Source organism: Mus musculus, chromosome 3 (genome assembly GCF_000001635.26).
Source record: "Mus musculus strain C57BL/6J chromosome 3, GRCm38.p6 C57BL/6J".
Taxonomy (NCBI): Eukaryota; Metazoa; Chordata; class Mammalia; order Rodentia; family Muridae; genus Mus; species Mus musculus.
The window spans coordinates 107,873,860-107,899,675 of record NC_000069.6 but is presented as its reverse complement, the minus strand read 5'-3'; the positions used below and the strand labels follow the sequence as shown (position 1 = coordinate 107,899,675).

General features: G+C 49.0%; 2 protein-coding genes and 1 long non-coding RNA gene across 6 annotated transcripts; 1 reads left to right on the top strand and 2 right to left on the bottom strand.

Annotated features, from left to right (window-relative positions):
• Nucleotides 1–990: 990 nt before the first annotated feature.
• Nucleotides 991–3,822, bottom strand: Gstm5 (glutathione S-transferase, mu 5). The gene is made up of 8 exons (NM_010360.2): nt 3,678–3,822; nt 3,303–3,378; nt 2,986–3,050; nt 2,307–2,388; nt 2,114–2,214; nt 1,614–1,709; nt 1,400–1,510; nt 991–1,225 (listed from the first exon to the last, which is right to left on the bottom strand). The coding sequence occupies exons 1-8, from the start codon at nt 3,720–3,722 to the stop codon at nt 1,127–1,129; spliced, it is 675 nt and encodes a 224-aa protein (NP_034490.1). The 5' UTR covers nt 3,723–3,822; the 3' UTR covers nt 991–1,126.
• On the top strand, nt 3,463–10,826 carry 4933431E20Rik (RIKEN cDNA 4933431E20 gene). The gene is made up of 3 exons (NR_015459.1): nt 3,463–4,033; nt 5,448–5,625; nt 6,169–10,826. It is a non-coding gene; the product is annotated as an RIKEN cDNA 4933431E20 gene (long non-coding RNA).
• On the bottom strand, nt 6,776–25,816 carry Eps8l3 (EPS8-like 3). 4 transcript variants are annotated; one of them, XM_006502464.4, is made up of 21 exons: nt 25,714–25,813; nt 25,503–25,576; nt 22,310–22,498; nt 20,275–20,329; nt 20,071–20,135; nt 18,423–18,581; nt 18,011–18,160; nt 16,811–16,866; nt 16,162–16,319; nt 15,954–16,072; nt 15,670–15,790; nt 15,523–15,584; nt 15,235–15,309; nt 14,773–14,921; nt 9,191–9,272; nt 8,942–8,976; nt 8,603–8,795; nt 8,293–8,421; nt 7,910–7,983; nt 7,310–7,442; nt 6,779–7,093 (listed from the first exon to the last, which is right to left on the bottom strand). In XM_006502464.4, the coding sequence occupies exons 4-21, from the start codon at nt 20,303–20,305 to the stop codon at nt 7,082–7,084; spliced, it is 1,803 nt and encodes a 600-aa protein (XP_006502527.2). In that variant the 5' UTR covers nt 20,306–20,329; nt 22,310–22,498; nt 25,503–25,576; nt 25,714–25,813; the 3' UTR covers nt 6,779–7,081. The 4 variants fall into 4 exon arrangements, with proteins under 4 accessions (NP_598628.1, XP_006502527.2, XP_006502526.2 ...); XM_006502463.4 differs by having other exon boundaries at nt 6,779–7,442; nt 25,714–25,815; NM_133867.2 differs by lacking the exons at nt 25,503–25,576; nt 25,714–25,813 and having other exon boundaries at nt 6,776–7,093; nt 22,310–22,446.

The window sequence follows — 25,816 nt, the reverse complement described above, 5'->3', positions numbered from 1 at the left end:
TCCTTATCCAACCGGGCCTTGAGAGGGGATCTTGATCCTCACTGCACGTTGATGATGTCTTCAGATGAAGCCATGTTGGTTCATACAGCTTATTCTGTGTGTGCCCTCAACTGCACACTGTGCGTCCACCTGTACACCCATGTGCGTGTTCACATCCACACGGAAGCTGGAGGACAACCTCAGGGGTCATGCCTCCCTCCATCCCCAGCCTCTCCATCTGGACAGGGTGTCTTACTGGCCAGAAACTATTTGGCTAGATGTTGGGCAGTGCACCTCCAGGAACCTGCTTGTCCCCGCCTCCCTAACACTGGCATTCTGAATGTGTGTCTCCACAATCACCATGCACTCACATCATTTCGTGCCCTTCCTGCCATGATATTCCCTAGCTTTTATTCAGCATCTACTTGTTCTTATATGAAACCACAATTTACCTTCTTGGGTGCACGTGGTTTTAGTACACTAACATAGGAAGAGTGGCTGGGCCACGGGATATGATTTGAATTTTAAAAGTGAGATTATTCCCTCAGGGACCTGTATCAGTCTTCAGGGTCGCCAGCAGGTGTACCTTGCCTAGCATGAGGTACAGGGCTCTCTAAGTTTTAATTAGTAACCAACTGTTTCAACTTACTGACAAGCCGGCCAGTTTGAAATGCCACCTTTACCACATTAAGCTCTCTGCCCTGCTCAACACGGGTCGTTGGTAAGCTCCAGTTCTGTTGCATTCGTCAGCACTACGCAGTTTTGCTTGGCTTTCTTCATGGCTTCACAGAGGTTCCACGTCTGTTCAAAAGCACCTGCCACCCAAAATGGGCAATACCTCTCCTTCCAGTGCCCGCTCAGGCTCGGGGAGGACTTCAAGCCCTGGAACTCGGCCGAGGAGTAAAGAGTAAAGAATGTCCACGCAGTTACGCATGGATTCACAGCTCTTTCTCTCAACATCTCCTCATTCTTCTTTGGCCTTTACGCCAAGAAATCCATCTAGACACCAGTTAATGCAACTGCTGTTTATTAGAAAGAGCAGAGGAGACAGAGTGGGGGCCCTCAGGACAGGATGGAACAAGACTGACAGTGAGCTAAGAGTGTGGGCCCCTCAGGGCAAGATGGCTCAGCAGCAGCGAGCTCTGGCTCAGCATAAGCACTTGTTACCCCACTTGGCCATCTTGTTATTGATTGGCATCTTGAAGAAGCGGTCAGACTGCAGGAATGCAGCAATCTTCTCCAAAGCCTGAAGAAAAAGCATACCAGGTCTTATTAGGACCCTGACCCAGCCCAGCAGACTCACAGCAAACATGCTGTCTGACTCCACTGATCTCTGCTGCTGTTGGGCAAGCACAATGGGGCCTACAGGCCATAGGGGAGCCTGTGCATAGTGCTTTGAGAAAGGGGTAGTGAACATCACCTCAAAACGGCACATGAAAGCCTTCAGGTTTGGGAACTCATCCAGACACTTGGGCTCAAATATACGGTTCTGATCCAAGACATCATAGGTGAGAAAATCCACAAAGGTCAGCTAGAAAGAATGAGGACAATGAAGTGTCATGCCTAAGGAACTCACCAATACCTGCAGAGATAGACAGGCAGGCAGGCAGCCTCTCCCTGTGCCTTCTCCCTACCTTTTCTCCTGCAAACCATGTGAATTTCCCCAGGAACAATGAGAATTGTTTCAGCTGTGCAGGTAGCTGTTCCAAGTACTGAGGCTTCAGGTTTTCCTAGGAAAGAAAAGCAATAGCTATTGTTGGGTCAACACATGGCTCAATGGGGGTGAATAGAGTTTGATTCCCAGGTCCCACATTAATGTAGAAGTCTTTGGACTTCTACACACACTGGCCCCTTCCCCCAATAGCTATAGTCAGGGCCTGGACCAGTGATGGACACACTCTAGGCAGCTTCTTTCTGCCTTTAATTGGAGAAGGCAGGATGGAGAGCTGGGGCTTTGGAAAGGAGGAGGAGCTAACACCAGACTTACAGGACAAACCACACCAAAAAATAGAGTCTGTTTCTAATCCTTCCAGTTTGGGTTGATAGAAAGATGGCAACCATAGAAGCGAGCAGAATAATCCTTAGCACTTTGGCCTGAAACCCAACAAAGGTGATTCCAGATGAGGAAACTTACGTGGTTAGAATTGTAGCAGAGGCGAACCAGCTGCATGCGGAAGTCCATGATCTGGTTCTCCATGATGTCTACTCGTATCTTTTCTTCTTCAGTGTCACCACCTGCAGCCAGATGGCAACAAATCACCCTCAGGATTGCCAACCTCCAGGTGAGCCAACTGCCTCCTCCCTCCTATCCCCTTCAGCCCACTCACACATGTTGTGCTTGCGTGCGATGTATCTCAGGATGGCGTTACTCTGGGTGATCTTGTTCTTCCCGTCCATGAGGTAGGGCAGCTAGAAGGGGAAAGTTAATGTGAACCTAGTCCTCCAGGACCGCCACTCCTCTGGAAAAGAGAAGACTTGCAAGGTGTGTGAGAGTAGAAGCCAGGAGAAATAACTAAATAAATAGAAAGTAGCACTGGGTCCTCACCTGACTCTAGACAAGGGTGCTTAATCCTGTGTGTCACTGTGAATGTATGTGTGGCATATAGACGTTTAAAAAGCAAAATGTAAATATTTTATACCTTAAAGTATGTAAAAGTAGGGTGATTATGGATACATTTAAAAAAAAAATAGGTGTTTTAACAACCAGGACACATGAGGATACATTTAGGATACCATGAAAATACCTGGAATCTATCAGTGATAAAGTCACAGACCTGGCTATCAACTCATGTCTCTTATAGCCTGCCTTTAAGAGGAGAATATTAGTGTTTCTCAGACGTTAGTAGGAAATAAAATGTTATTCTCAGTTCTGTTCAATGACCCTTGAATTCTATCCATTCTATAAACGTGAAGAGTCTCTATCTAGATGCTCCCAAGCCAGAGATGAAGTGAAAACAGATACACTTGAAGGCCTTCCCTTCTGCCCACTCCTCCAAAACCACCTACGTTAGGAAAGTCCAGATCTAGCTTGAATTTCACGTCCAGCCATTGGCTTCTATCATAGTCAGGAGCTGTAAGAGAGAAGTGGGACCCAAGCCCGTTACCGACCTAGCTGAGACTTAGACCTGTTATCTCAAGTTCCCAATCCCCAAAAACTAACCCTTGAGTTTCTGCAAAGATGGGCCTGAACAGCAAGAGATAACTCTATGGGCCTCTCTTGGCAAAGTTCCCAGCTTACAGGAGCAGGGGGTCCCACACCATCTTGGTGTGGTACAACCCTCTGGGTAAAAAACAACTGTAGCGCACCCACAGACATTCATTACCTTCCCCACAGATGTACCGTTTCTCCTCATAGCTGGTATCAGTAAACTCCAGAAGCATGCGGATAGCATGAGCCAGCTAAAAGCAGGGGATGGAGAAAGACCCCGGTCAGCGCGCCTGCGCAGTGCCCACTTGCTCGCAGGCCCCCTCCGTCAATGTCCCCAACCCAACGCTGCCAAGCTCCTGCGTCCTGTCCAGGGAAATTGTCCTTAGGCAGCCCCTTCGCTCACGCCCGGGAACTTCCAGTACCTTATTCCTCTACCCACAGTCCTGGGGACCCCATAGGTAGGCTGGAGATCGGCCCACCGGCCCCTGACCCCCGCCCGGCCGCCTGCACCTCTCTGTCCCAGAGGCTGGGCTGGCGAGGGACCACTCACCCCGCGGATATCCCAGTAACCCAGAACCATAGACTTGGATGACATTTTGGGCGATCTTAGCCCCTTCGGGGATACAGCGATGGACTGTGGGCGGCTAACTTTATACTGGACGCTGTGGGCCGGGCTGACGCGACCGAACTGTCTCCTCCTCTCTCGCTCTATGCTCCACCCGCCCTCCGCGTGGTCAGTGGGCGGTGCGCAGGCGCAGCTGCTGCGGCTCCTGAAATCCTCCGGTGTGAACTTCTCCCAGGGCTGTTGATGCTTCATCTACTCTTCTGGCAGTGGGGGCCTGGACCTTAGTTACCCGGGAAGCGTGAGTCATGTTGCACAGTTGAGCTGGCACATAAAACTACGAGGTAGGAAACGATTCAGGTATAAGGTACTTTGGGGATAGAAACATTTTCTATGTAAGATACAAATGGCTCTGTGAAGACTGAGGGAGGCTGGGGACACTAAACAGGTCCACTGTGAAAAAGGATAGGTCATGCACATTGGAAATGCCTCAAAGGACACTCCAGGAAAGAGGAGGGTAGAGCAAACACCGAAAGGTGACAAATAGCTATGCAAGATAAACAGCAGGTGCTGTCGAGTTAGGCTGGTTTATGGGAGGAGTCAAAACATTAAGCATTTGGGGCAGGTTGCAAAGGGTATGGACAGCCAGACAGACAGAGGGTGTGAGTGTTTTCTCTCTGCTCTGTGGGGAGTGTATAGGATCTAGATCATAATGTTCACTAGCAGTATAATGCAAGACAGACATATGATTGTTTTTAAATGGTTTGCTTCTAGTTTTTTTTTTTTTAAGGAGGCAATGAATCCATAGTATACTTACGTAGCCCAATATATACTGTTTCAGAATGTAGTATGAAAATTATTGAGATGTCTTCTATTTTTTTGTTTTAGTACCTTACATTTAAAACACAACTCCACTAAGGGTAACCTCATCTTTTAAAAAAGATTTATTTATTCATTTTATATATGTGAGTATACTGTCGCTCTCTCTCTTCAGTCACACCAGAAGAGGGCATTGGATCCCACTATAGACTGTTGTGAGCCACCTTGTGGTTGCTGGGAATTGAACTCAGGACCTCTGGAAGAGCAGTTGGTGCTCTTAACTGCTGAGTCATCTCTCCAGCCCCAGGTAACCTCATTCTGATGCTCAGGATCCACAAGTTAGTCGGAAAATGATAAGCATATTGTGGAGTAAAACAGCACAAAAGGGGAAAGGCCCCTTGCGGGTGGGACCATCCCTGGGCTGGGTGTCTTGGGTTCTATAAGAGGGCAGGCTGAGCAAGCCAGGGGAAGCAAGCCAGTAAGGAACAGCCCTTCATGGCCTCTTCATCAGCTCCTGCTTCCTGACCTGCTTGAGTTCCAGTCCTGACTTCTTTCAGTGATGAACAGCAATGTGGAAATGTAAGCTGAATAAACCCTTTCCTCCCCAACTGCTTCTTGGTCATGATGTTTGTGCAGGAATAGAAATCCTGACTAAGACACCAGGCCTCCCGGAGCCCCAAGTCTGGGTGTGGGAAATTATGTCTCCCCGTTAGTTTAACTGACTCAAACTTCAGACTTTGTAAAAGGACATTTTTCTAAAATAAAGAAGAAATGGTACAGAGACATGTGACTGTATAATGCCTGGGTTGATTCCTCCCAAGAAAACAAAAGCCAGCAACAAATTAACTTGAGCCACGAGTCTAAAACTTCTAGAGTAGTCTAAGTATTCTACTTGTTTCATGATATATCCCAATTCAGGCTAAATAACTTTGTGATTAGGTGTTCTGCCCAGTTTATAGAACAAGGAATTGAAGCTTGGAGAAGATTGATGGACCACTCAAGTTCCCTGGATGGTCCAGGATGCAGACTGAGGATGGCCTAAAACATTAGTTTTGCTGGCTCCCTGTGCTTGGCTAACTTTAGAGCCTCTTACCTTGCCACAGTCTTTTCTATGAAGGTAGGTGAACACTGGGGTAGAGCACATTTTTTTTCCTAATCCTATAGATTTCCCCTGGTTTTCAGCTTTAAGATGGGCCAAGGCCAATGGGATAGTGGCTCCTTCCATTCGAAGACCTTAACTTTTCTGAATTGGCTACCTTGCCCCTAACAACTCTGAAGGCCTTTCCCTCCCTCTCCCCCCACCCCCTTCCTTTGAGGTAAAAGTTTTGCTTTCATACTCAGTGTTACTGAGGATTTTGTGAGGCCAGGAAGTTGAGAGTGAATGATAGAGTCCATCTGAAAATAAGGTATTTAGCTCGGGATGATGTTACAGTCTTGGATAAATTCAGCCAAAAGAGATTTCCTGGACAATCTTAAGAACCTGTTAGGGGCTCTTGAATCCATGAGAACAGCAAACCTTAACAACAGGGTATCTCAATTGAAGCATAGCTTCTCTTCCATGGAGAAGAATTCATTCCATGAGCTTTGAGCCGGAAGTAAACTATATACACCAATAGAGAGTACAAGCCATAGACAGCCCTAACTCTTCATTTAACCCTAGGACAGAGAGCCAAGGAGTGGACCAACATGCCTGAGTTTACACAGTGGACCTGAGGACCGTCACCTCCCAGTGCAATGTTCCTGTGTACTGCCACTGAAGAGACAGGTGGGAGGGAGCTCAAGGTTGACTTGCCTAACAACCATTGCTTGAAAGACAAAGCTCCCAAGGAGAGCACAAAATACCTCACTCGAGACTCCTCTGCATCACCAACCAGTGTGAAGAAAGCCTGCAGCTGTCAGCAGAGTATTCTTTGTCTCGGTGACACGCTGTGCCTACAGTTGGACTAGAAACTTTGGATTAGGGTGTGAGTCGTGCCCCATAGGACAGAGGTGGTGCATGTAGCCTCATTTTGGAGTTTATTTAGAGAGGAGAAAGAATGTACCATAGTCCCCAAAGGCTCTAGGTTACAGTGAATTCTCTTTAGTTCAGTTATAGTTTAGTTTAGCTTGGTTTGGTTAGCTGTGGTTCCGTTCTGTTCCGTTCTGTTCTGTTCGGTTCAGTTCGGTTCAGTTGCAGAGTTGTTGCTCTTTCATGCTTTGCATCCCAACTCCCTGCTCTCTCTTGGCTTTGGTTCCCATCAGGTCCAGAATAAATGGCAAGGAGAGGGTCATAGAACAAGTTAAACGATGCTTTTTATTGGCAGGATTGGGACTAAAGAGATCAGGAGTAAGACTGGGAATAAGTATGCCAACTTAGGGTGTGGGGTAAAATAAATAGTAACCGGTGAGGGTCTCCAACCCAATGAGGTACCATTTGCCTCAGTGTCTGGACCTGTTCATCTTCTTTGCTTTGTGATCCAGGATATGTGGCTTGCCACTAACTGAAAGAGGACTTCCAGGGGCTCTAACTGGGTACCAAATACTCCATCTTGCACATGAGAGGTCCTTGGTCTTAGAGGTATTCGAGCTGGTCTCTAATGAGTCATCTGAAGGGAGAAAACAATTCAGATGGGGCTGGTTCCTAGTGAGGGACTCCCCAGAGTTTATATCACCAATGCGATTAGAACTTCAAGACACACCTGAACGGATGGAGCTGAGTCCCCAGAGGAATAGCCCATGCCTAGTGTCCCCAGCTCTCCCTTTCTCACCCCAGGAGAATTAAATTCCTCTGAATAGGAGTCAGGATCCCAGAGCTTCCTCACCCCCAGCATCCTTCTGACAGCGTCCAGCCGGGCCTGGATCCGTGGAGCCTCCTGTGGACACAGCATCTGCAGCTCCCCAGGTCTCATGTGAAGTAGCTGGCTTCCCATTAGGGACCCGAGGGTCCTTACAGTGCTGTAAATAACAATGGTAGAATCCACCAGAAGTAGGGTGGGCAGATTCTAGGTCTTAGTATTTGTGTAGAGAAGGAAAGTTGGGGTTACAGGAATTAGGTATCTGCAGGTACAGGGATACACCTAGTGGTTTGGTCTCAGTGAACCACAGAACTCCGAGATTTGAGGGCAGAAACACTTTAAAAAAGACTGGTCTGGAAGGGAAGGGTGGCTAAGGTGGGCAGCCCAAGTTCTTCCAGAATTTGCTACCCTTGACTCTTTCTCTTTCACTACATATGGCCTCTGCACTGGGTGACCTACCCTAGGCTCAGACAAGCAGCTTTCATTCAGCAGAGAAAGCCTAAGATGGAGTCATCAAGTACAGTGGAAGCTAGGTCACACTCTCTAACTCTGAGAGTGAATGGAGCCTGTGGTTCTCCCATTTACAGGGCTCACCGCCCCTCATCCCCCAGGGGACTGGTCACTCACACAGTGGAGAAGTTCTCTGCTTGTAGCCAGGCTGTGACCTCCTCAGGCTTTGAGCTCAGGCGAAGCATTGGGGCCTGGAATCAAGGAGCACTAGAAGTCAGAGGTCATCCCATCTTACAAACATACACAGCCTCCTGTATTGGGTCCCTTCTACTGAGATCCCATCAGGATGCTTATCTCACCTTCTGGTTTCCTAGTTCGGCAGGGACGCTCACCTAATCTTTGTTCAGACCCTATAATGAACTTGGCACCGAGGAAGCATGCAATGATATTGATTAAACTGAACTAAGATTGTCTCTGTTTGTCACCTAATCCTCCCTACTACCACTTCTGACTTCTGACTTAGGACTCAGGGCTTCTGGGTACCCCAGCGTGGGAAGTACCCTAAAGGATGGTTGTCGGTGGCCTCTCGGGGCTCCAGCTGGCAGGGGCTCCAGGATATTGCTGGGAATGTAACCAGTCAGTCCTGCTTCGTTCTTCACCAGCCACCATCGCTTGCTCTGATCCAGAACCTACCGAGAATCACCACATTAGCCCCCAGAGCCTCCATCCTCCCATCCCCTCTGCCCCCAAGACCGTGTCTTTCCCCGCCTGACCTTTCCCACTTTCCTTCTCTATCTGTAAGCCACCCACTCCAGGCTAATTGTACTTCCCACCCATTGCCTCTTTTTTGGCTTCAAGCATGGGCCTCACCTCCAGAATCTCCCCCTGTGCCACAGTCAGTTCCTGGGCATTCCTTGCTTCAAACTCGTACAGGACTTGCATTTTCAGGGCTGCTCTGCCAGGGCTGGGGCTGGAGAGTGGGAGGTTTGAGTCCTCGTATTCAGGGTTATGGTTGTATGGCTCATCCCGAGGGAAATGTAGGCTGCTCCTCATCCTAGAACCTCTGACATGAGAGACAGATTCAGGATGGATGGAGAATAGGAATTGTGCCCCCGGCCAATGGTCTCTGGGATTCACAGGTGCAAAGGTTCTGTCCTGACCCTCCCTCCCTGGGACCTCGAGAATCCACTAAGCATGTGACTGACATACCGGAGGGAAATCGAATCCTGGTTTGTTATGGGCATCTGTAAGCAAGAAAACCAGAATGAGTTAGAATGGGAGGCAGCCAGCACAGTGGCAGGGAGGGGCTAACTAACCAGCCCAGTACAGGCCTGCAACAGCTGCCTTTTGTCCATTGCTCACCTCCCCAACAGGTACCCATATAACCCACCTCGTAGTTGTGATTTTGATCTGGACTGGAAATGCTTTTCATAGATCTCAGAGCTAAGCAACCCTTACCATGGAGCGGGGCTGTGGAATCTGCCAGCCATCGTAGAATGTGGGTTGGTAGGGTGGCGGTTCACTGCCTGTCCAGTCAGCCCTGAGGGGAGAGCAAAGCTGAGTCTAGGGCCACTGTGTAGCAGCCTGTAGGATGTGGAAAGGGAGAAGATGAGAAGACCTAGCCTCAGGGATGTGTGGCTAACGGGGATGTGGTGCGTGTGTATACAGATGAAAAGCTACAGGAAACCCACAAAGGAGCAAATGGTTTCACAGGAACATGTCTAACAGTGTAAGCATCAGTGGGCAGCCTCATCTTGATTCCTAAGTACAGCTATGTTGCCTCCCTAGAATTAAAGTAATTTAATCTGGAGTATTGGGGCTGGAAGACCCCTTTGGAGACTTGCAAAAACTGACCCTACCCCTTCTTATTTATTTGTTTATTTATTTATATTGAAATAGATTTTTTCATACAATATATTCTGATTATGGCTTCTTCTCCCCCAGCTTCTCCCAGATCTTTCCCTATCCCCACCCACCCAAATTCACGCTCTTCCTTCCTTCCTTCCTTCCTTCCTTCCTTCCTTCCTTCCTTCCTTCCTTCCTTCCTTTACAAATAGGCATCTTAAAAAATCAAAATAAAATAAAATTAGATAAAACAAAAACAAACAATAATAGGACATAAACAAATAGGAGGAAAAGAGCCAAAGAAAAGGCTCTGGAAAAGCAAATAGATGCAGTGACACACATTGCCACGCACACTCCAGTGAAGTCTGCTTGACAGGCTGAGAGGCCTGGGAGCACTCACGAGGCAGAGAGTTTCAAAAGGAACTCACCTCCTGGAGCTTTGGCGTTCTCATTAACCTGTACACTCATACCCTATCCCCGAGTTAGTCTAGTGTATGGATCCACGTGCTCTCTTTTAGTATTATTTTATTATAAGTGTCTTTTAAGATTGAATTCTGACATAGCTAAAGCCTCCCACCAGTGTTCCAATGTTCCAGAAGCCAACAAGCTTGGAATCTGGTGGGAATGCAGTAATAAAGTTACCTATTCAGTAACTAATTAAGCATTCCAAAAGACAGAGCCAGCAGCTCAGGGCTGGTCTGCAGAGTGTTTACTAAGGACAGTAGCCAGTCTCACCCAAACAAGGGAATGCCATGAAAGAGCTAGGGAATCCCACTGAGACAGGGATCTTCTCTACAGCCAGGTGTAGCAGGCTTTATTACATATTAGAAGCAAGTTGGTAAATTCTTCTGACAAATGGAGATTCTACACAGATACTTAAAAGAACAGCCAAGATACAAGAATTTACTAAGGCCTAGGAAATAGGGGGGTTGTGGTATTGCATTATTCGTGAGAAGGTCTGCTAGAGCAGAACTCCCTGGTACTAGCCTTCACAAGGCTCAAAGGAGTAGCACAAATTCTGACTAGGGTGTGAAATCCTTAGCTGTCATTAGCTAACCCTAGGCAGGACTGCTTTATCATTACTGTAAACATTTACCTGGTTCCTGTAAGTCCCTTTGAAGTCATTCCTTTGTTTTGTGTCAGGGAACTTCAATGTACTTTGCCTGCTGTGACTTCCTACCCCTTTTATTTTCTGTACTATATAAGACTGGTGTTCACTTTGTGACAATACATTCAGATTTTTACCCAATCTCCTGTGTGCATCTGTTTGTCATTTCCGCCAACTCTTTGCCCACCTGCAACCAGAGACCCATTCCACGCAGACAAAGGGACCCAGAGGGTCTGTGGCAACAGATGTGCACATAGATGCAGTGACACACATGTGTACATAGATGCAGTGACACACATGTGCACACATACAGAAATCCCATAAAACCACAAAACTGGAAACCATAATACATATACAAAGGACTTGTAAGGAAGAGGAGAAAGAGAAGAGGAGGGAGAAGAGGAGGAGAAAAAAGAAGAGGAGGAGAGGAAGAAGCAGTAGCAGCTGCTGCTACCTACAAAGCTTCATGTCAAAAGACAAAAATCTCTCAAAAACACTATTCACTTGGTTCTGTGCTGGCCATCTATTGCTGCGTGCAAGGCCTAGCCTTCGTAGTAGTTTGTACACCCCATGAGACTCTGTTGGAGAAAACTAATTCTTCATTTGTGAGTAGTTATCAATTGGATAGCTTCAAGGTTCCAGATAGAGGCTCAAGCCCACTTCTCTCAGCACTGGGACTCCAGCTGGCCCAGACCTGTGCAGGCTCTGTGCGTGCTGCCACAGTCTCTGTGTCCTACTCTTTTTAAAAAGTGGTTTTTTTGTTTGTTTGTTTTGTTTTGTTTTGTTTTGTTTTGTTTTGTTTTTTGAGACAGGGTACACTGAATTGTCTGAGCTTTCCCTGAACTCACTGTGTAACCTCGGCTAGCCTTGAATTTGCAATCCTCCTGCCTTAGCCTCTGGGATAGCTGAAAGTGCAGGCCTGTGCTACCACGCCTGATCCATTCAGTGTTTTCCTAACCAGTTGGTGGTGAGCCAGCAGCTCTCTTTCCATAACACTAAACAGCACAAAGAGCTTCATTGTAGAAGACACATCCCCATGAGGCTGTTCTGGCTAATGCCAGGATGGGGCTGGTACTTGGCTCTCACTATCCCTTGCACACGGCTCAGGACTGTGCCATGTCTGGACTCCACACTTCCTGCCTGAGAATGCTTATTCACCTCTGGAAATCCCTCTCCCGGCCTCACTGGGGCAGCAGAAATTTACATTTACTATAGCCGCTCACTTTATGGTACATGGCTCCTATATATATCTGTTTATTACTATATTGTACTTCCTGGCTGGGGCAACCAGGGGCTGTCTTTCTACCACGATGGCTGAGTCATTGGTACTGGTGAATATATGTTTATTTAGTAGGAGTGAACCCTTCTTCATTGGTGCCTTCTCTGTATTCTATAATATGCTCAGGTCTTCTGTTGACCAGGTAATGACCTCTTTTAAGCTATGGTCCTAACTGTCGCTTTACCAAGCCTCCTGGGAATGTGATTGTATGTTGTGCCTGTGCTTTCTTACCTCTGATTGCAACCTCTACCTCAGCCGTACTAAAACTGGACCATTGGGAATGTTGATAATCAGGCTGGAGATGGTTTGTAGTTCAGTGGTGGAATGCTTGCCTACCATGCTCAAGGCCCTGGGTTTGGTCTCCAGCCCCAGGGGTGAGATGATCCTCTAACTCGTGATTGCTGAGTCCAGTGGCTGCTGTGTTCCTTATCTTTCTGGATTATTACACCGTTTGGTGCTACTTATAACTTTGTGTCATTTATCTAAAAATCAAAACACTGAAATTAATTTGACAGAAACTCAGTTCTTCTAGGGACTTCTATTTTCTGTATTTCTTTTACGTTGAGCTGTTCACTTCTAGTTATTAAAAAAAAATAGGGCCTCTTTAAGAGCATATTTGACTTAATGGATTAGTTATCAAAAATTTGCCTTTATTAATTTATTAATACTGGGATTGTTTTGCTTCTTCACTGGTATTGTTAAAATTATAGCTGCCAAATAAGTTTTCCAGTGTTGCAAATATGTGCACGTGTAGCAGGTATGTGTGATTCTTGGTGTGGGGTGTGCACACATGAATCTGTGTGCTTATGTGTGTGAATATGGAGGCCAGAGGTTGATGTCATCTCTACCTTACTTTTTGAGACAGTCTCTCACTTAACCCCGGCACACTTCTCTTTAGCTAGGCTGGCTGAGCCACTCCAGGGACCCTCCTTTCTCTACAGTGACCCTGACTCTGGAGTCACAAGACGAGGTACGTGCTTGGCTTTTCTGAGTCCTGGGCACTCATACTTGCGTCCTCACACTTGCATAGCAGGCACATTATGGATTACTTCTCAACACTGTAAAGTAATAGCTAACATGGCTAGTCAGTGCTAAGGTGGCAGAGTGAAAGCATTTGAGGCCTTGTGGTCTGAGTCCTCCACAGATCCTGCTCGTCTATCTTGAGAGTACTAGGCAGACATCAGAGCTGTTCCCAGAGGCTATGGAAGCCCAGTGCAGCCATAGGATCCAGGGTCTAAGACTGTTACAAGAGGTCCAGACTTTATAAGTTTCTTCATTTACTGACTTGACAAAGCCCATAAAATAGATCATTTGGGTATAAAGAATCTAATGTCCATTGATAGATAAAGGATAAACAAAAGGCTGCGTGCTCATACAAAGCAATATCTGTCGATCACAGAAGCAAGGAAATTCTGACTTAAGTTATAATATAGACGAACTTTGAGGACATACGGATAAACAGCTGGTCACAAACAGATGGACCCTGCCTTATTTCACTTACATAAGGTCCCTAGACTAGGCTAACATACATGGACATACAGCAAAGGTAGCTAGGGGGTCGGGAGAGCAAGATGGGGAGTTATCCTTTATGGGTATAGCCTTTCCTCTTGGGATGAGAACATTCTGGTTCTGGGAAATGGTGTCGATGCACAGTATCAGTATAAGCTTAGTGCCTCTGAATTATATGCTGAAATTGCTACATTTTGTTTTGTATATTCTACCATTAAAATAAGTAGGTTGCATTGGAACTACTTCATGTCTTTAAGTGAACTGGACAAAAAAAAAAAAAAAAGTCACACGGCCTGAACTAAAAAGAACCACTCATTAGGCAAACACGAAGTCGGTCGTTTCCTTTCTCAGCCCAAGGCTCTCAACTGCTATCTGCCTGCTGATGGCTCTGGGGTTTTGATGGCTTTTTTTCTATTTTAGTTTGAATCCCTCTGCTCTGCGGGTTCTCTTTTAACTCTGTGATTTCTTTCTGCTGTCTCCCTGCTTATCCTTCTCCCTAGTGTTTTGTTTTGTTTTTCAAGACAGGGTGTCTCTGTGTAACATAGCCCTGGCTGTCCTGACTCCCTTTGTAGACCAGGCTGGCCTCAGACTCACAGAGAAACCCCCTGCCTCTGCCTCCTGAATGCTGGGATTAAAGGCATGAGCCACCACACCCAGCCACCTTCTGCTCTCTTCATGTAGCCATTTCGAGCCCTGTTCTCTGCTATCGTGAGCTAGAACAAACTGTGCTTAGGGAAGCAAAGTCGGGGCTCCCACTGGATTATGCACAAACCTTTCATTGTATCCTACCAGACACTGATACTGTCCTATCACATAGGTGGGACCTCTCAACTGGAGGCCCAGATGTGTGGCATCTGTAGGCAGTGCCTGTGGTGACATTTTAGCTTAGGTGAGTTCCTTCCCCAATGCCCAGGCTCTCTAACTGCTCCCATGTCCACCCACGACAGCCATAGCTGCATGGCTTTTGTCCTGACGGTTGCTGGATCAACTTTCTGATGTCACCTCTGTGGCATCTCTTAGATCAGTTGTTCTGAAATTCTGAGCTGGACTTAGACCAAGTTTTCACTATGTCCCTGGTGAGAGTGAGCATGCACCTTAGTAGAAGGTTGGCCTTGCTGGCTTTTGTCTCCTGAGGAAACGTGTTTCTTCACCTGGTATAGGCAGTGTTTGGTGAAAAGTTGGCCACTCCCTCCGGAGTCCCCCACATCCTCTGGATGTGGTTCTGGTTTGTGATAGTGTCACACTGGGCTATGCATCATGTCCTACTTTGGGTCTTCCATGCCCCTTGCCTTCACTTACCAGCTGGTGGTCCAGGATGTGCCTAGTGACTTCCAGAGTGTGTCCTCGGGTGGGCTTAGACAGGACTGCAGCAGGTCTATTGCTTTGGGGGTGAGGAGGGGGGAAATCACTTTGGCTGGAAGGCCAGCCTCAGGGCACTGAGATAGGATCTGGAGGAGATGGAAATAGAAGCGATCAGTGTAGTCTTAGAAGGGAATAGGAAAGGTTCAAGGGTCCCCAGCTCTGTTTCCTCACTTCCTGCCTGTCCCTCACTTCCTCCATGACCTGGCGTCCTTGACTCTATTGCCAACCTATCGGGTCTGTTGAGGGTTTTGTCTTGAGTGGCATCCTATATTGAAGGTGCTTATTGAGTAAAGGGCAGGTTCCACAGCTCCCTCTGCCCTGCTGCTCCCCCAGCCCCTTCCTCTGCTGCCCCTGATCTTCAGCTTGTCCCCTTTGCCACCCTGTCGGCCCTCTACTCACAAATTTCAGGGTTTGGAAGATGAGGCCCACGAACTCAGGGGCGCTTGTTTCCTGCATCCGCAAAGCCAGCTTCCCCTGAAGACACAGGACAGTGTTGATTACCACCCTTCGCCACCTTCACCAGAACCCTAGCACCCCATAAGTGTTCTGCGCCTTGGCTTAGAGCCTGGTACCCTTCAAAAGTCCCAAGAGAAGGAGAAGCTGGAGAAAGGAAAGGCTTGGGTAGCTGACGTCAGAAAGAAGAGGGAGTTGGGGGCGAAGGTCCCAGAACTGGCCAGAGCTACTAACCAAGAGGTTGAAGCTCAACTTGATCTTCTGGAAGCAGTCAATGTACTCTGCTTGTGTTATCCCTGTGGAAGAAAGAATAAAGGTGGAGTCTAGGGCTCCCCCCATGATGAATGACCCTGCATCTCTCCTCTGGCCTGAAGCACTTACCATTTTTAGACTTTTTCTTTTTTCTCCCAAGTTTTGTCTTCTTATGACTGTTTCTTGCCTGGACCTCCTTCAGCTTTCCAGCAAACAGCTCAATGTCTCTTAGGACGTGGTTCAGCACCTCCTAGACCCCCAACAACCCATGGCCTTGACTAGACGGTTATAAAAACCTTGAAGCTCCCAACCCTGGTCCTGCTACAATCCCACCGTATGTCCCAGCCTTAGTCCCCAGCTCTGCCCTGTCTACCTTAGGAGTCTGGAAGCCTCAGCAAGCCTCCTTCAGTTACCTCATCCCTCTCTGGGTCCTCGGGAGAGGGAGCACGCCTCGGAGGAGGAGGCAGAGTGAAGCCATTGGGTTCTCGGGCACTTGGGTAGTGTGTCAGAGACCTTGAGGATGGCGAGATGCCTGTGGTGGGTGGGGAGGGACCATGAGCCTAGAGCTTCTTTGACTTGATCCAAACCTTCTCTGATACCTGCCTTCAGACACAAACTTACTGCGTTCTGAGGTCATGTTATGTGGCTGTTCTGGAGGAAACCTATGCTCTGGAGAGAACCTCTGCTCCAGAGGGGGTGCCTGTTGTATAGGGAGTGGCCTTTCCAGAGGAGGCCCCTTCCATCTGTCCTGGCTTGGATGATGGACTCCAAATCGAGGTCTGTTGAGGACATAGTAAAAGATATAAGATATAACTTTGATAATATTGAGAGAGAGATGAGAGAGAGAGAGAGAGAGAGAGAGAGAGAGAGAGAGAGAGAGAGAGAGAGAGAGAGAGAGAGAGGGAGAGAGAGAGGGAGAGAGAGAGAGGCAGAAACCTAAGCCCATACTTCTACCCCATGGACCTATGGACCTCACCATCTTTTTCCAAGAACCCTACGCTAACTCCATAGCCTCCACTTGAGCCTCCCTGACTCCATCATGTTTCATCTGCCCAGTCCCTGGGCTTTCCTGGGTTCTAGAACGCCTCTGGAGATAGTATCCAATACGCCCAACACCTTCCCCATACCCTTCATTGGCCTAAGCCTTTATTAGTTCTAGGCATGTGTTTGTTGGGTCCCAGGATCATGGGTTCTCCTAATTTGTAGCCAGGATGTGACCTTTAAGCATGAGCTAGGAGACCCTGTATGTCACAGGGCAGAAGCAGCCTACCTTTCTTCTAGCTCTTCTTCCAGGGCCTTCTGCAGGCTTGTCCTCAGCTGCTCTGCCTGGAGGAAGCAGCAGGTATTACATGTGCGTGTGCCTGTGATGATCACTGTAGGGCCCTGATAGGCAGCCTATTTTGGTTGAATGAGCCTTGCTCCAGCAACCCAGTAGAAAACTCAACAAGGGACAGAACACTGAACCATGTTCCCAGAGTCAGGTGTCTGACACCAAAGAGCCCCCAATTCCATAATTCTGTGACTATAAGTCATGCAATGTCCCAAGCTTTTGGCATTCTAGTTAAACTCCACCTCCACAGTTACCTGATTATAGCCAGATATGCTCCTCCCCACAGTTACCTGATAGCCCAGCCCACTATAAAAGAGACTGCTTGGCCTCTCCTCGCTCTTTTTGGTTTTTTCAAGACAGGGTTTCTCTGTATAGCCCTGGCTGTCCTGGAACTCACTTTGTAGACCAGGCTGGCCTCGAACTCAGAAATCCACCTGCCTCTGCCTCCCGAGTGCTGGGATTAAAGGCGTGTGCCACCACACCCGGCTCCTCGCTCTTTTTAAGCTCTCACCTTTCTTACTCTCTAGCCCTCCTTCTCTCTCTCACTTTCTCCCCATTCCCCGCACAGCCATGTCCGGCCTTTCTCCCTCTTTCTACCTTCTCTTTTTATCTCTGCCTTTCTACAATAAAGCTCTAAAACCACAGACTGTCTCTGCTCATCAAGGCCCACTGTGCTTGAACAATGGTGTAGGCTTTCCTCTAACAAGCTGTGTCTAACCTCTCGCTGGAAGGCCTTCCTGTACTCCAGCCATGGACCTGACCAGGGACTCTTGCCTCCCCCTCCCCCACAATGTAGGAACCATCCAGTGCCCCCTCTTCCCCTGCCATCTCCTCCCTTTGCGGCCCTGGGGCCCCCATTTGTTCTCAGTTCTTCTGAGGTATCCAGCGTGGAATGCCCGAGACTGAGAACCTGGTACCTAAGACTGCCCCTTGTCCACCACCCACCGAGCTGGTGTCCAGTGGCTTCCCACAGCCAAGCACCCACCCGGGACCACATGGAAAGCGTACGGCAGTCCTCCTGCCCAGAGCACTGAAACTCTGGCAGGACATGGGTTTTTCTCCCACTCCCCTCTTCCCTCAACATCCACTACCCAACAGATCACCAAACTCTACCCCTGGCTACCATATCCAGTCACTCACCCCCACTTCCTGGCATTGGAACAGCAAAGTGCTGATGCCTGGCAAGCCAGACTCCTGCACAGTGACAGATAAGATGGAGTTATAGGAGCAGGTGTTAAGGGCTACGTCTATGGCCTTGATGTTGTCCAGGCGGTAAGAATCCAGTTCCTCCTAAGGCAGATGGAAAGGCCAAGAGTGAGGCCACTGAGAGCCACTGAGACCCTGAAGGGGTCATCCCTGTCCGCAGTGGGATAGTAGAGTTTCTATCCCGATGCTTGGGCTTCCGCCCCCACTTCCCACCTTGCCTCTACCTGGTTTGAGATGTGTATTGGGTGTGAAGAGGCACTGAGAGGAAGACAGGGAGCCTCATCTTTGTTCTTTAGCACCCTAGCTAACACTAGGGCCCATGACTGGGTGTACGGAGAAGGCTAACCTTAGTCTCAATGTCCAGCAGATGGAGCCAGCCATCTCTGACCTGCAGGAACAGGTCTTGACTCCACACTCGGCCCTGGGCATCCATCTCCTGAAGCTTCTGTAGGGCATCCTTTGGCTCCCGGACTCTCTGTGTCCCCAGCTTACATGTCATCAGATGCTAAGGGGAGAGGAAGAGATGGGTCTTGGAGGTTTGGAGAGAGGATCCCAGATGGTTAGCCGGTGGGGGAAAAGGCAGTGAGGGAAAAAGGTGTGTCCTTGGTTCCCCTTGTGGGGAAGACCATGTTTCTCAATACAGCAAGAGATTATAGAAGTTGGGCTCTTGAAGAGGCTTCCAGGTCCAGAGCTAAGGTGATACACAGTGTGTTCCAGAACCACTGTGCAGTCATTGGTGTGGGTTCCAATCATCCAACAAAATAATCCATGTTCCTCTGTGTGGGCTGTAGGACCTTCCTCGGTCCCTTTGCTGCACTTAGGACCTACTGTCCCCAGGTCAGTGACCTCACTTGCCTGACCCCTGCCCTTTTCCATACCTGTTGCCCAGACCCAATGCCATTCCAGCTCTACCAGCCTGGTGTCCCAGGGCTCTCAGGAAGATGAGGTATCCTCTTTCTGACTCTTGCACAGAAAGAGCTAAAGCACTCTTAGGTTCCCTCCAAGTCCTTGCCTTCTGCTGGACCCATTGTTTGGCAGCTTTCCCCTTAGCCACCCTCCTCTCTTCCCACAGCCAAATGTTGGCTTCTTGAATCATCTTCCATTTACCCCAGGCTCCCCCCAGGCTCCTGTTGGAGACAATCAGTCTAACTCCTGCCCCTGGACTGTCAATCCTCACTCCTGGCCAGCTGCCTTCTGTGGCCACACTGCCCCTAACAGCAGAGCCCAATAGCCTGTTGCTCTGAGCATGTCCCCTCTTGTTCTTGCCTGATGGCTCTCAATGAAGCCAATTCCCAGCTCCACTCTACAGAGAAGCTGAATAGTGGCTGGGGAGCCCCTTCTCCACTACACTGTGAGTTTCCTACCTGTCTCTTAACACCCGAGGCTACTGGGGTGGGGGTGGGTTCTGTCTACTTCCTACCCTCCCCCATGCACTGTGGCCCCTACCATGTCCTAGTTGAACACGTTCTTCTGACCACATCCTTGTAGTTTTAAAGCCAATTAAAATGACCAGATCTCCAAGTACCAGCTGTCCACTTGGGTGGGGCCAAAGACTCCATCCCAGTAGCTTGACCTTGTCTGGGAGCACAGGATGACTCTCCCCTCTGTGACACTGGCCCTTAGAGCTGCAACCCTCATACCTTTTTCCTAGCAGCCCTGTGCAATCCTGAACCAAGTGCAGGAGGTAGGTTGGAAACCAAGGGAGATCAAAAGGATAGCTTTCTATGGCTCTTGACTATTTACACTGTCGCTTCCATCTAGGGACCCAGCACCCGTTTTACAACCTCTAACTGGGCCTGCTCTGCCCACCCTGGAACTATCCTATACTCCCCTTGGCTTGGCAGACATTTAGGTCTCAAGATAGGTAAGTCTGACTCCATAGAGTTCAGTCAAGTTGAGCTGTTGTGTCAGGGTCAGGCATCTATTTTGGTAAGGCAAGTGTATACACAGGAACCCTAGCTTTATTCAGAAACTGCCTGGGCCCCAGTACTCACCTCCACCCTGTGCTGTAGGAGGGTAGGTTCTGAGGCCATACTCTGGGAATATTCCTTCCGGTGCACTGTGGGTACAAAATCAAGGGCAGGGGCCAGAAGAAGGGAGGTGAGGCTCGGACAATTGCAGGGACAGTAGAGAAGATGGGGTTTGGAAAGCTTGGCCCAGAGTGAGGCTGAGCAGGGCAGGGAAGGCAGGAAGCTTACAGTAGATGGCTCTGCTGCTGGGCCGGGACATGGTGACACTGCTGAGGGCAGCTTCCTAGAATCACAATGAACCAGAGACAGTCATTAGACTAAGGAACAGGAGGAATACAAGGCCTGGCTGCTGTTGCTCTGACCTGGGGACTCTGTGACCAGAACCGAAACCCTTGACTCCAGGGGACCTATCTAGAGCCATCTGATGTCCTGCCCAAGAGGTCCTCATCTTGTTAGGTTTGGAGGCCAGTGGAGGAAGGGCCTTCCTGGGAGCACTACATGGACGGCTTCCCATATTTGATCTGGGTTCAGATGTGAAAGATACCATGAATGAGTTGCTTCTGTTGGGAGAGCAGAGGCCTCAGCTGCAGTAGCAAGCCTCTTGTTTTAATTCTGCAAATAGGGAGGACACTCCCAGCTAATGACCCTGCCTGGTAGAATGTATTTCAGTGGTGTGTGTGTGTGTGTGTGTGTGTGTGTGTGTGTGTGTGTGTGTGTGACAGAGAGAGAGAAAGAGAGAAAAGAGAGACTGTGTGTGAGACTTTGTGTGTATGTGTTGTGAGAGAGAGACTGGGAGAGAGACTGTGTGTGTGTGCATATGTGTGTCTCTATATGTTAGACAGATTTAGAGATAGAAGACAGACAGACATTTATACGGAGTGAGGTGTGCTCTGTGGAACTTGCTTGGGACCTACACTCATCTGATGTCTGACTACCACTCCTGCCTCATTTCTTCCTGGTGCTTCCAGATTTTCTCCCAGAGACTCTCCCCCACCTGAACTCTAAATGCAGCTCACAGCCAACTATCTGGTAAAGCTGTCTTTAACCACCACCTGCTCAGAGTATTTTCAGCATTGCTCAATCCTCTCTGACAACAGTAGTGGTCACCGCAGCCCTGACAGAACTCCGAGCCCACTGCCAAGCCTCTCCTGACCCTACCTCTTAAGTCTTCACCTCCATCCATCCACTGGTACTTCTCCAGCACCAATTGGTGAGCACAGCTTTAAGGGGTTTGCCTCAGTGACCCAGCTAGTACTCAAAACAACCCCAGAGCTGAAACTGTTATCCGAGAGGACAACAGGCCTAGAGTCACTCTGACTGTTTAATAGGGAAGTGAACCAGAACTCTGTGGCTTACAAATGTGTCCCTGTCACTAGGTGGTGGGTCATGGGGGCAGGGGAAGGCTAGAACACACATCTTTTGAAATGGAGTGGAGTTAAACGTCCAGCATTTGTGTGTGCTGGGTGTGTGTATGTGTCAAGAGAATGTGTTATCCGTGGCCATGGTTTTGAGTGCCTTCATGCATCGATCTGTTTGGCGCACTAGGGTTCTTTGTAACCCTGGAATATCCCGACCAAAGTGTAAGGAAGCACTCACACCCATTTATTGGGACTGTTATGAAAATAACAGAGAGTGGATAAGATGACTCACAGATGGAAAAATTATTCTCCAAGTGAGCATCATGGGAACACAGAGGAGGCGGCTAATCTCTGTTCCCTGTGGGGAAAACCCCGATCCTAGATAAGAGCAAAGAGTGTTGGAAGCCTGACTCTCCCCTCTGCCTTTCCTCGCCTCCCTAGGCAGTGGCGTTCAATTCCTGCTTCTAAATGGAAGGAAAAAAAGAGCCCTTTTCTGATCAGCCCTGCCCTAGTCTTTCACATCAGAATGGTCCCTGTAAATCACCAGGTGTTCCTGTGGGCTGGTAGAGATAATTCAACAGCTACTACTAAAGATACTACACCCCAGGGCTGGGGGTGCTGTTTGACCTGCCTGGGCCCTTTTAGTGCCAGGCATTGGCCTTTGCTCTCCCTTGTGTAGGTGTATAGAGCAAGGAAGGGGTATTTACAAGGCTGACCTAGGGGAAAAGCCTTCTAGAGCTCCTTGCCTTTTCTGGTCTCCAGCAGGTACTAAGTTCCTGAGGCTAATCCTTGCTCGTGAATCTAAGAAGACACTGCAAGATGCCCCAACTCTAGGAAGCCACCGAGATGTCCATGTTGGCCCCAGGATCACCAATCCTTGCTATTCACTGGAAATAGGCTCTTACCTGGTTGCCAGTGCCGCCTGGTGTTTGGTCCCCCAAGGAGTCTGATGCTTGAGCCAGTGGTCCACTAATGTTGGAGGGAGCTCTGTTTGGCTTCTCTGCCAGCGCCTCAGGCAGAGACCTACTGGTGATCAGGTGGCCTGAGAGCCAGGAAGCAGGCTTTGAGGAAGCCACACCTGTGGTCTTTGGACTCTAGAGGGTGGAGAGGCCTTTCAGGCCACCAACCGCACAGCACGGTAGTGGACCTGAGGAAGTGTCTGTGCTGACAGGTGCCAGAGCTTTACCCGAGACCCCTGCTCTCCAGCTTCTTCCTTGTTGGCCTCTGACCTCAGGTGTGGCCCCTCATCTCCCTACCTTTTACATATCTCCTCGGGAGGCCCCTGGGTTAGCATTAGGTACTGGGGCCACAAACAAGAGAAGGCACATGTGGTCTCCTAAGCCTAGTTTCTGAGTTAGGGACAGGCCACTGATGGACCATAGGCTCAAGAAAAGCTTTGGGTTGGAATGTGTGTTTTATGCTTCTGTCCTGCATCCATGAGTGTGGGATTGTGTGTGCCCAAGTCTTGCCCATGAATAGGACATGGCCTGCCAGAGAAGTTGGGGTAGGCTCAGGGTCACTTGGGTATGACAAAGAGGGCTATTTCATCCTGGCCACATCCACCTGTCCCTTCTCCCCTCTGGTCACACTTGTTCTTTACTCTTTCTTCTTCACCTTGCCCCATGCCCCCCAGGCCCTAATAGATGCCTTCAAACTAAGGCCTCCCTTTGCTATTCAAGAACCTGCTAGTTCCTGCAAGTTGCTTTGTTTAAAAACCTCCTGTGGTACCTGGAGCAGGCCAGACTTTTTACCTCCTGGAAACTCCCAGCTGGATGTAGGAGCTCAGACATAGACAGCAAAGGAATTAAGGCAGAAGTAGAAGGAAGCAGAGAGGGGCAGGGATGCTCATGTGGGAGCTAAGCCTCTTGGGACAGAGTCGCAGGCCCTGCTGGGGTTAGGATCTGTGGAGAAGACTCCCACAGATCATATAACTATAGCCTGCAGTCAGGAATGTGTCCTTGGCTTCCTCAGGACCAAGTGAGAGATGATGTCCTGCTTCCCCCAGTCATCCAGTATTGTCCTCATGGCCTAGAGTCCAGGGCTTGGACCTAGGAGGGACTTCTCCCAACTGAATTGCTGTGAGCCCCCAGGAAGGTCCTTTGGGCAGCCAATTTCTGGGGCCTAGAGGTCAAACTGCCTGTTTGGTCAGCATCTCGCCACCATCCTGTGTGAACTAGCCCCCTAGACCTCCCTGGGCCTTCTGTTGGTTTGTACCACTTTCAGGTTTGAATAGCCTTAATTTGTTTATTTATTCTTAAAGGCCAATCATATTCCATTCTCAGGCTGGGTTTGGGTGACTAACCAGGACTTCATTCTTCCCAGCTCAGACCAGGCCCTGTCCTTCCTAAGGGTCTTTCAAGTCAATGTAAGCACAGCAGGGATTCCTGTAGGATACCTGGAAACAGGGTAGGGCAGGGATTCAACACATAACAGAGACCTAGCTGACATCTTTGGGCAGAGAAGGATATTGTAACACCAGGAACTCTCAGGATTGTGAACGCCATGGTCCTTTGGGTGTCCACCAGGCAGGAGCCTTGTAGCCTAGGAAGTTTCGAGGCTGGGGCTGGAGCTTTTTGGTGCTAGGTATTATGGAAATTGGCTAAAACAGGGCATTAGGAGGCATACAGAGGCCAGGCTACTCACCCCAGGGATGGGGAAGGGCGCTTCTTTGGGAAGACAGTTTGGGTCCCAAGCAATCCTGACTATGGAATGAGGAGGTGGGGCTTGGGTGGGAAGGAAGTAGAACCTGAGAGAATCTCCCTGGAATTATGAGGCTACAGAGACTGGGGGAACATCCATCATCAATTTATTTATTCCTCAGCTTCCTGCCAGGCACCATGCCAGGTGCTAGAACACACACTTGTGAGTCACAGCCGCTTCAAAATACAACCTGAGTTCATCACCTCCCTCCAAACATCCCAGGCTCCTCTGCCGTGGTCCCACCTCCGTGTGTCCCAGCGGGGAGCTACAGTCCTTACTCCTCCTTCAGCCCCTACATCAGCCAGCCCCATCACCTCGTGGGTGGGCTCCTCCTCTCCCACTCTGTGGCCATCTCCTTCAGGTCCCCAGAATGTCTGCCTCTGGCTACAACAGTCCAATAACTTGGCATCTTACCTCCACCCTTTTCTTATTCATGCTTCCCCCTTGGCTGTGAGTGGATGGGGACCTCCCTTGAGTGGGGATTTGGTTATTCATTTTTGAACCCAAACCACTTCAGCACCCCTTACAGCAGCTGAGGCCCTCTGAAGTCCAGGCTCCTGCTGTAAATACACCTTATCTCCCACCACCCAATGCTAGTTGCACTTTACCCTCCACTTGGAGGACATCTTGTAATTCTATTTGAGTCATGCTTTGCACCTGACTAGGCGCTGTCTGTGCCCGGATTACTGATCGGAACACATGCTGTACTTCAAATCTTCGGATGACTCTTGCCTTCTAAGAAATCTCCTTCTCCCTGCCTAGGGATGTGATGATTCTGGCCTTTGGCTGCTGCATGTGTCATTTTATGAGTGCCTGCATCACACTCAGGGCTGTGACCCTATCTCTGAGTCTCTATGACAACTGCGATGAGAAGAGAAGGAGTTGTAAACAAATGTTGCATGGTGGTATGGAAGGCACAGGCGGCCATGCTCTGTCTGTTTGGGTGCATCAGAAAGACACAGAAAGAGGAGGAACTGATGGTGTCAACCCTTCAGGCCAGAAAGGAAGTGGGGAGGGGATGTTGGGTAGAGGCTATAACAATTCTTTTGGGTAAGGAGAGAAAATGCATGGTGAGAAGTTTTGAGTAACCATATCCCAAACTTATCCACCCCCTCCCACCCATGAGTATGTGTGTGTGTGCCCTCGCACACACACACACACACACGAGTGCAGTAGCAGATAACAGGGCATGTATATGTATGTCTTCAGCACTTATTAGTAGACTCTTGAGATTTCGACAGAAGTGAATGATGATGACTTGACTTCTGCTGTAGCCCTGGAAGGCCTTGCCATTTGTGGGTGTTCGTTATACAAAGAGTCTGCCGATGGGGACTTCAGCATACACTTAGGTCTCAGAAGGATGGAACAAAGAGCTCCTCTGAACCATCTTAGCCTTACCCAGGAAGGAAGCCCGAGTCCCTGAGAAGTGCCAGAACAGGCTCTGTCTGTCGAGAGGTGTCCAACTCCAGGGACTGTGGAGGAAGGAGCTCTCTGTTATGGGGGTGGGGTGGGGTGGGGTGGGGGTGCAGTCGGTAGGTAGGGGAGAACAATTCTCTGAGTAAACAAAGGAGTGGATCAGAGAGATGAAGGTCCTTCCCTGGGAGCTTACATTTCTGAGGTAGAAAAGGCAAATTCACATGATGATCATAACCCAGGGTCCTAATCAGCGAGGGAGGGCAACACGGGAGGGGATTCAGATGAGGGTGTGAGGG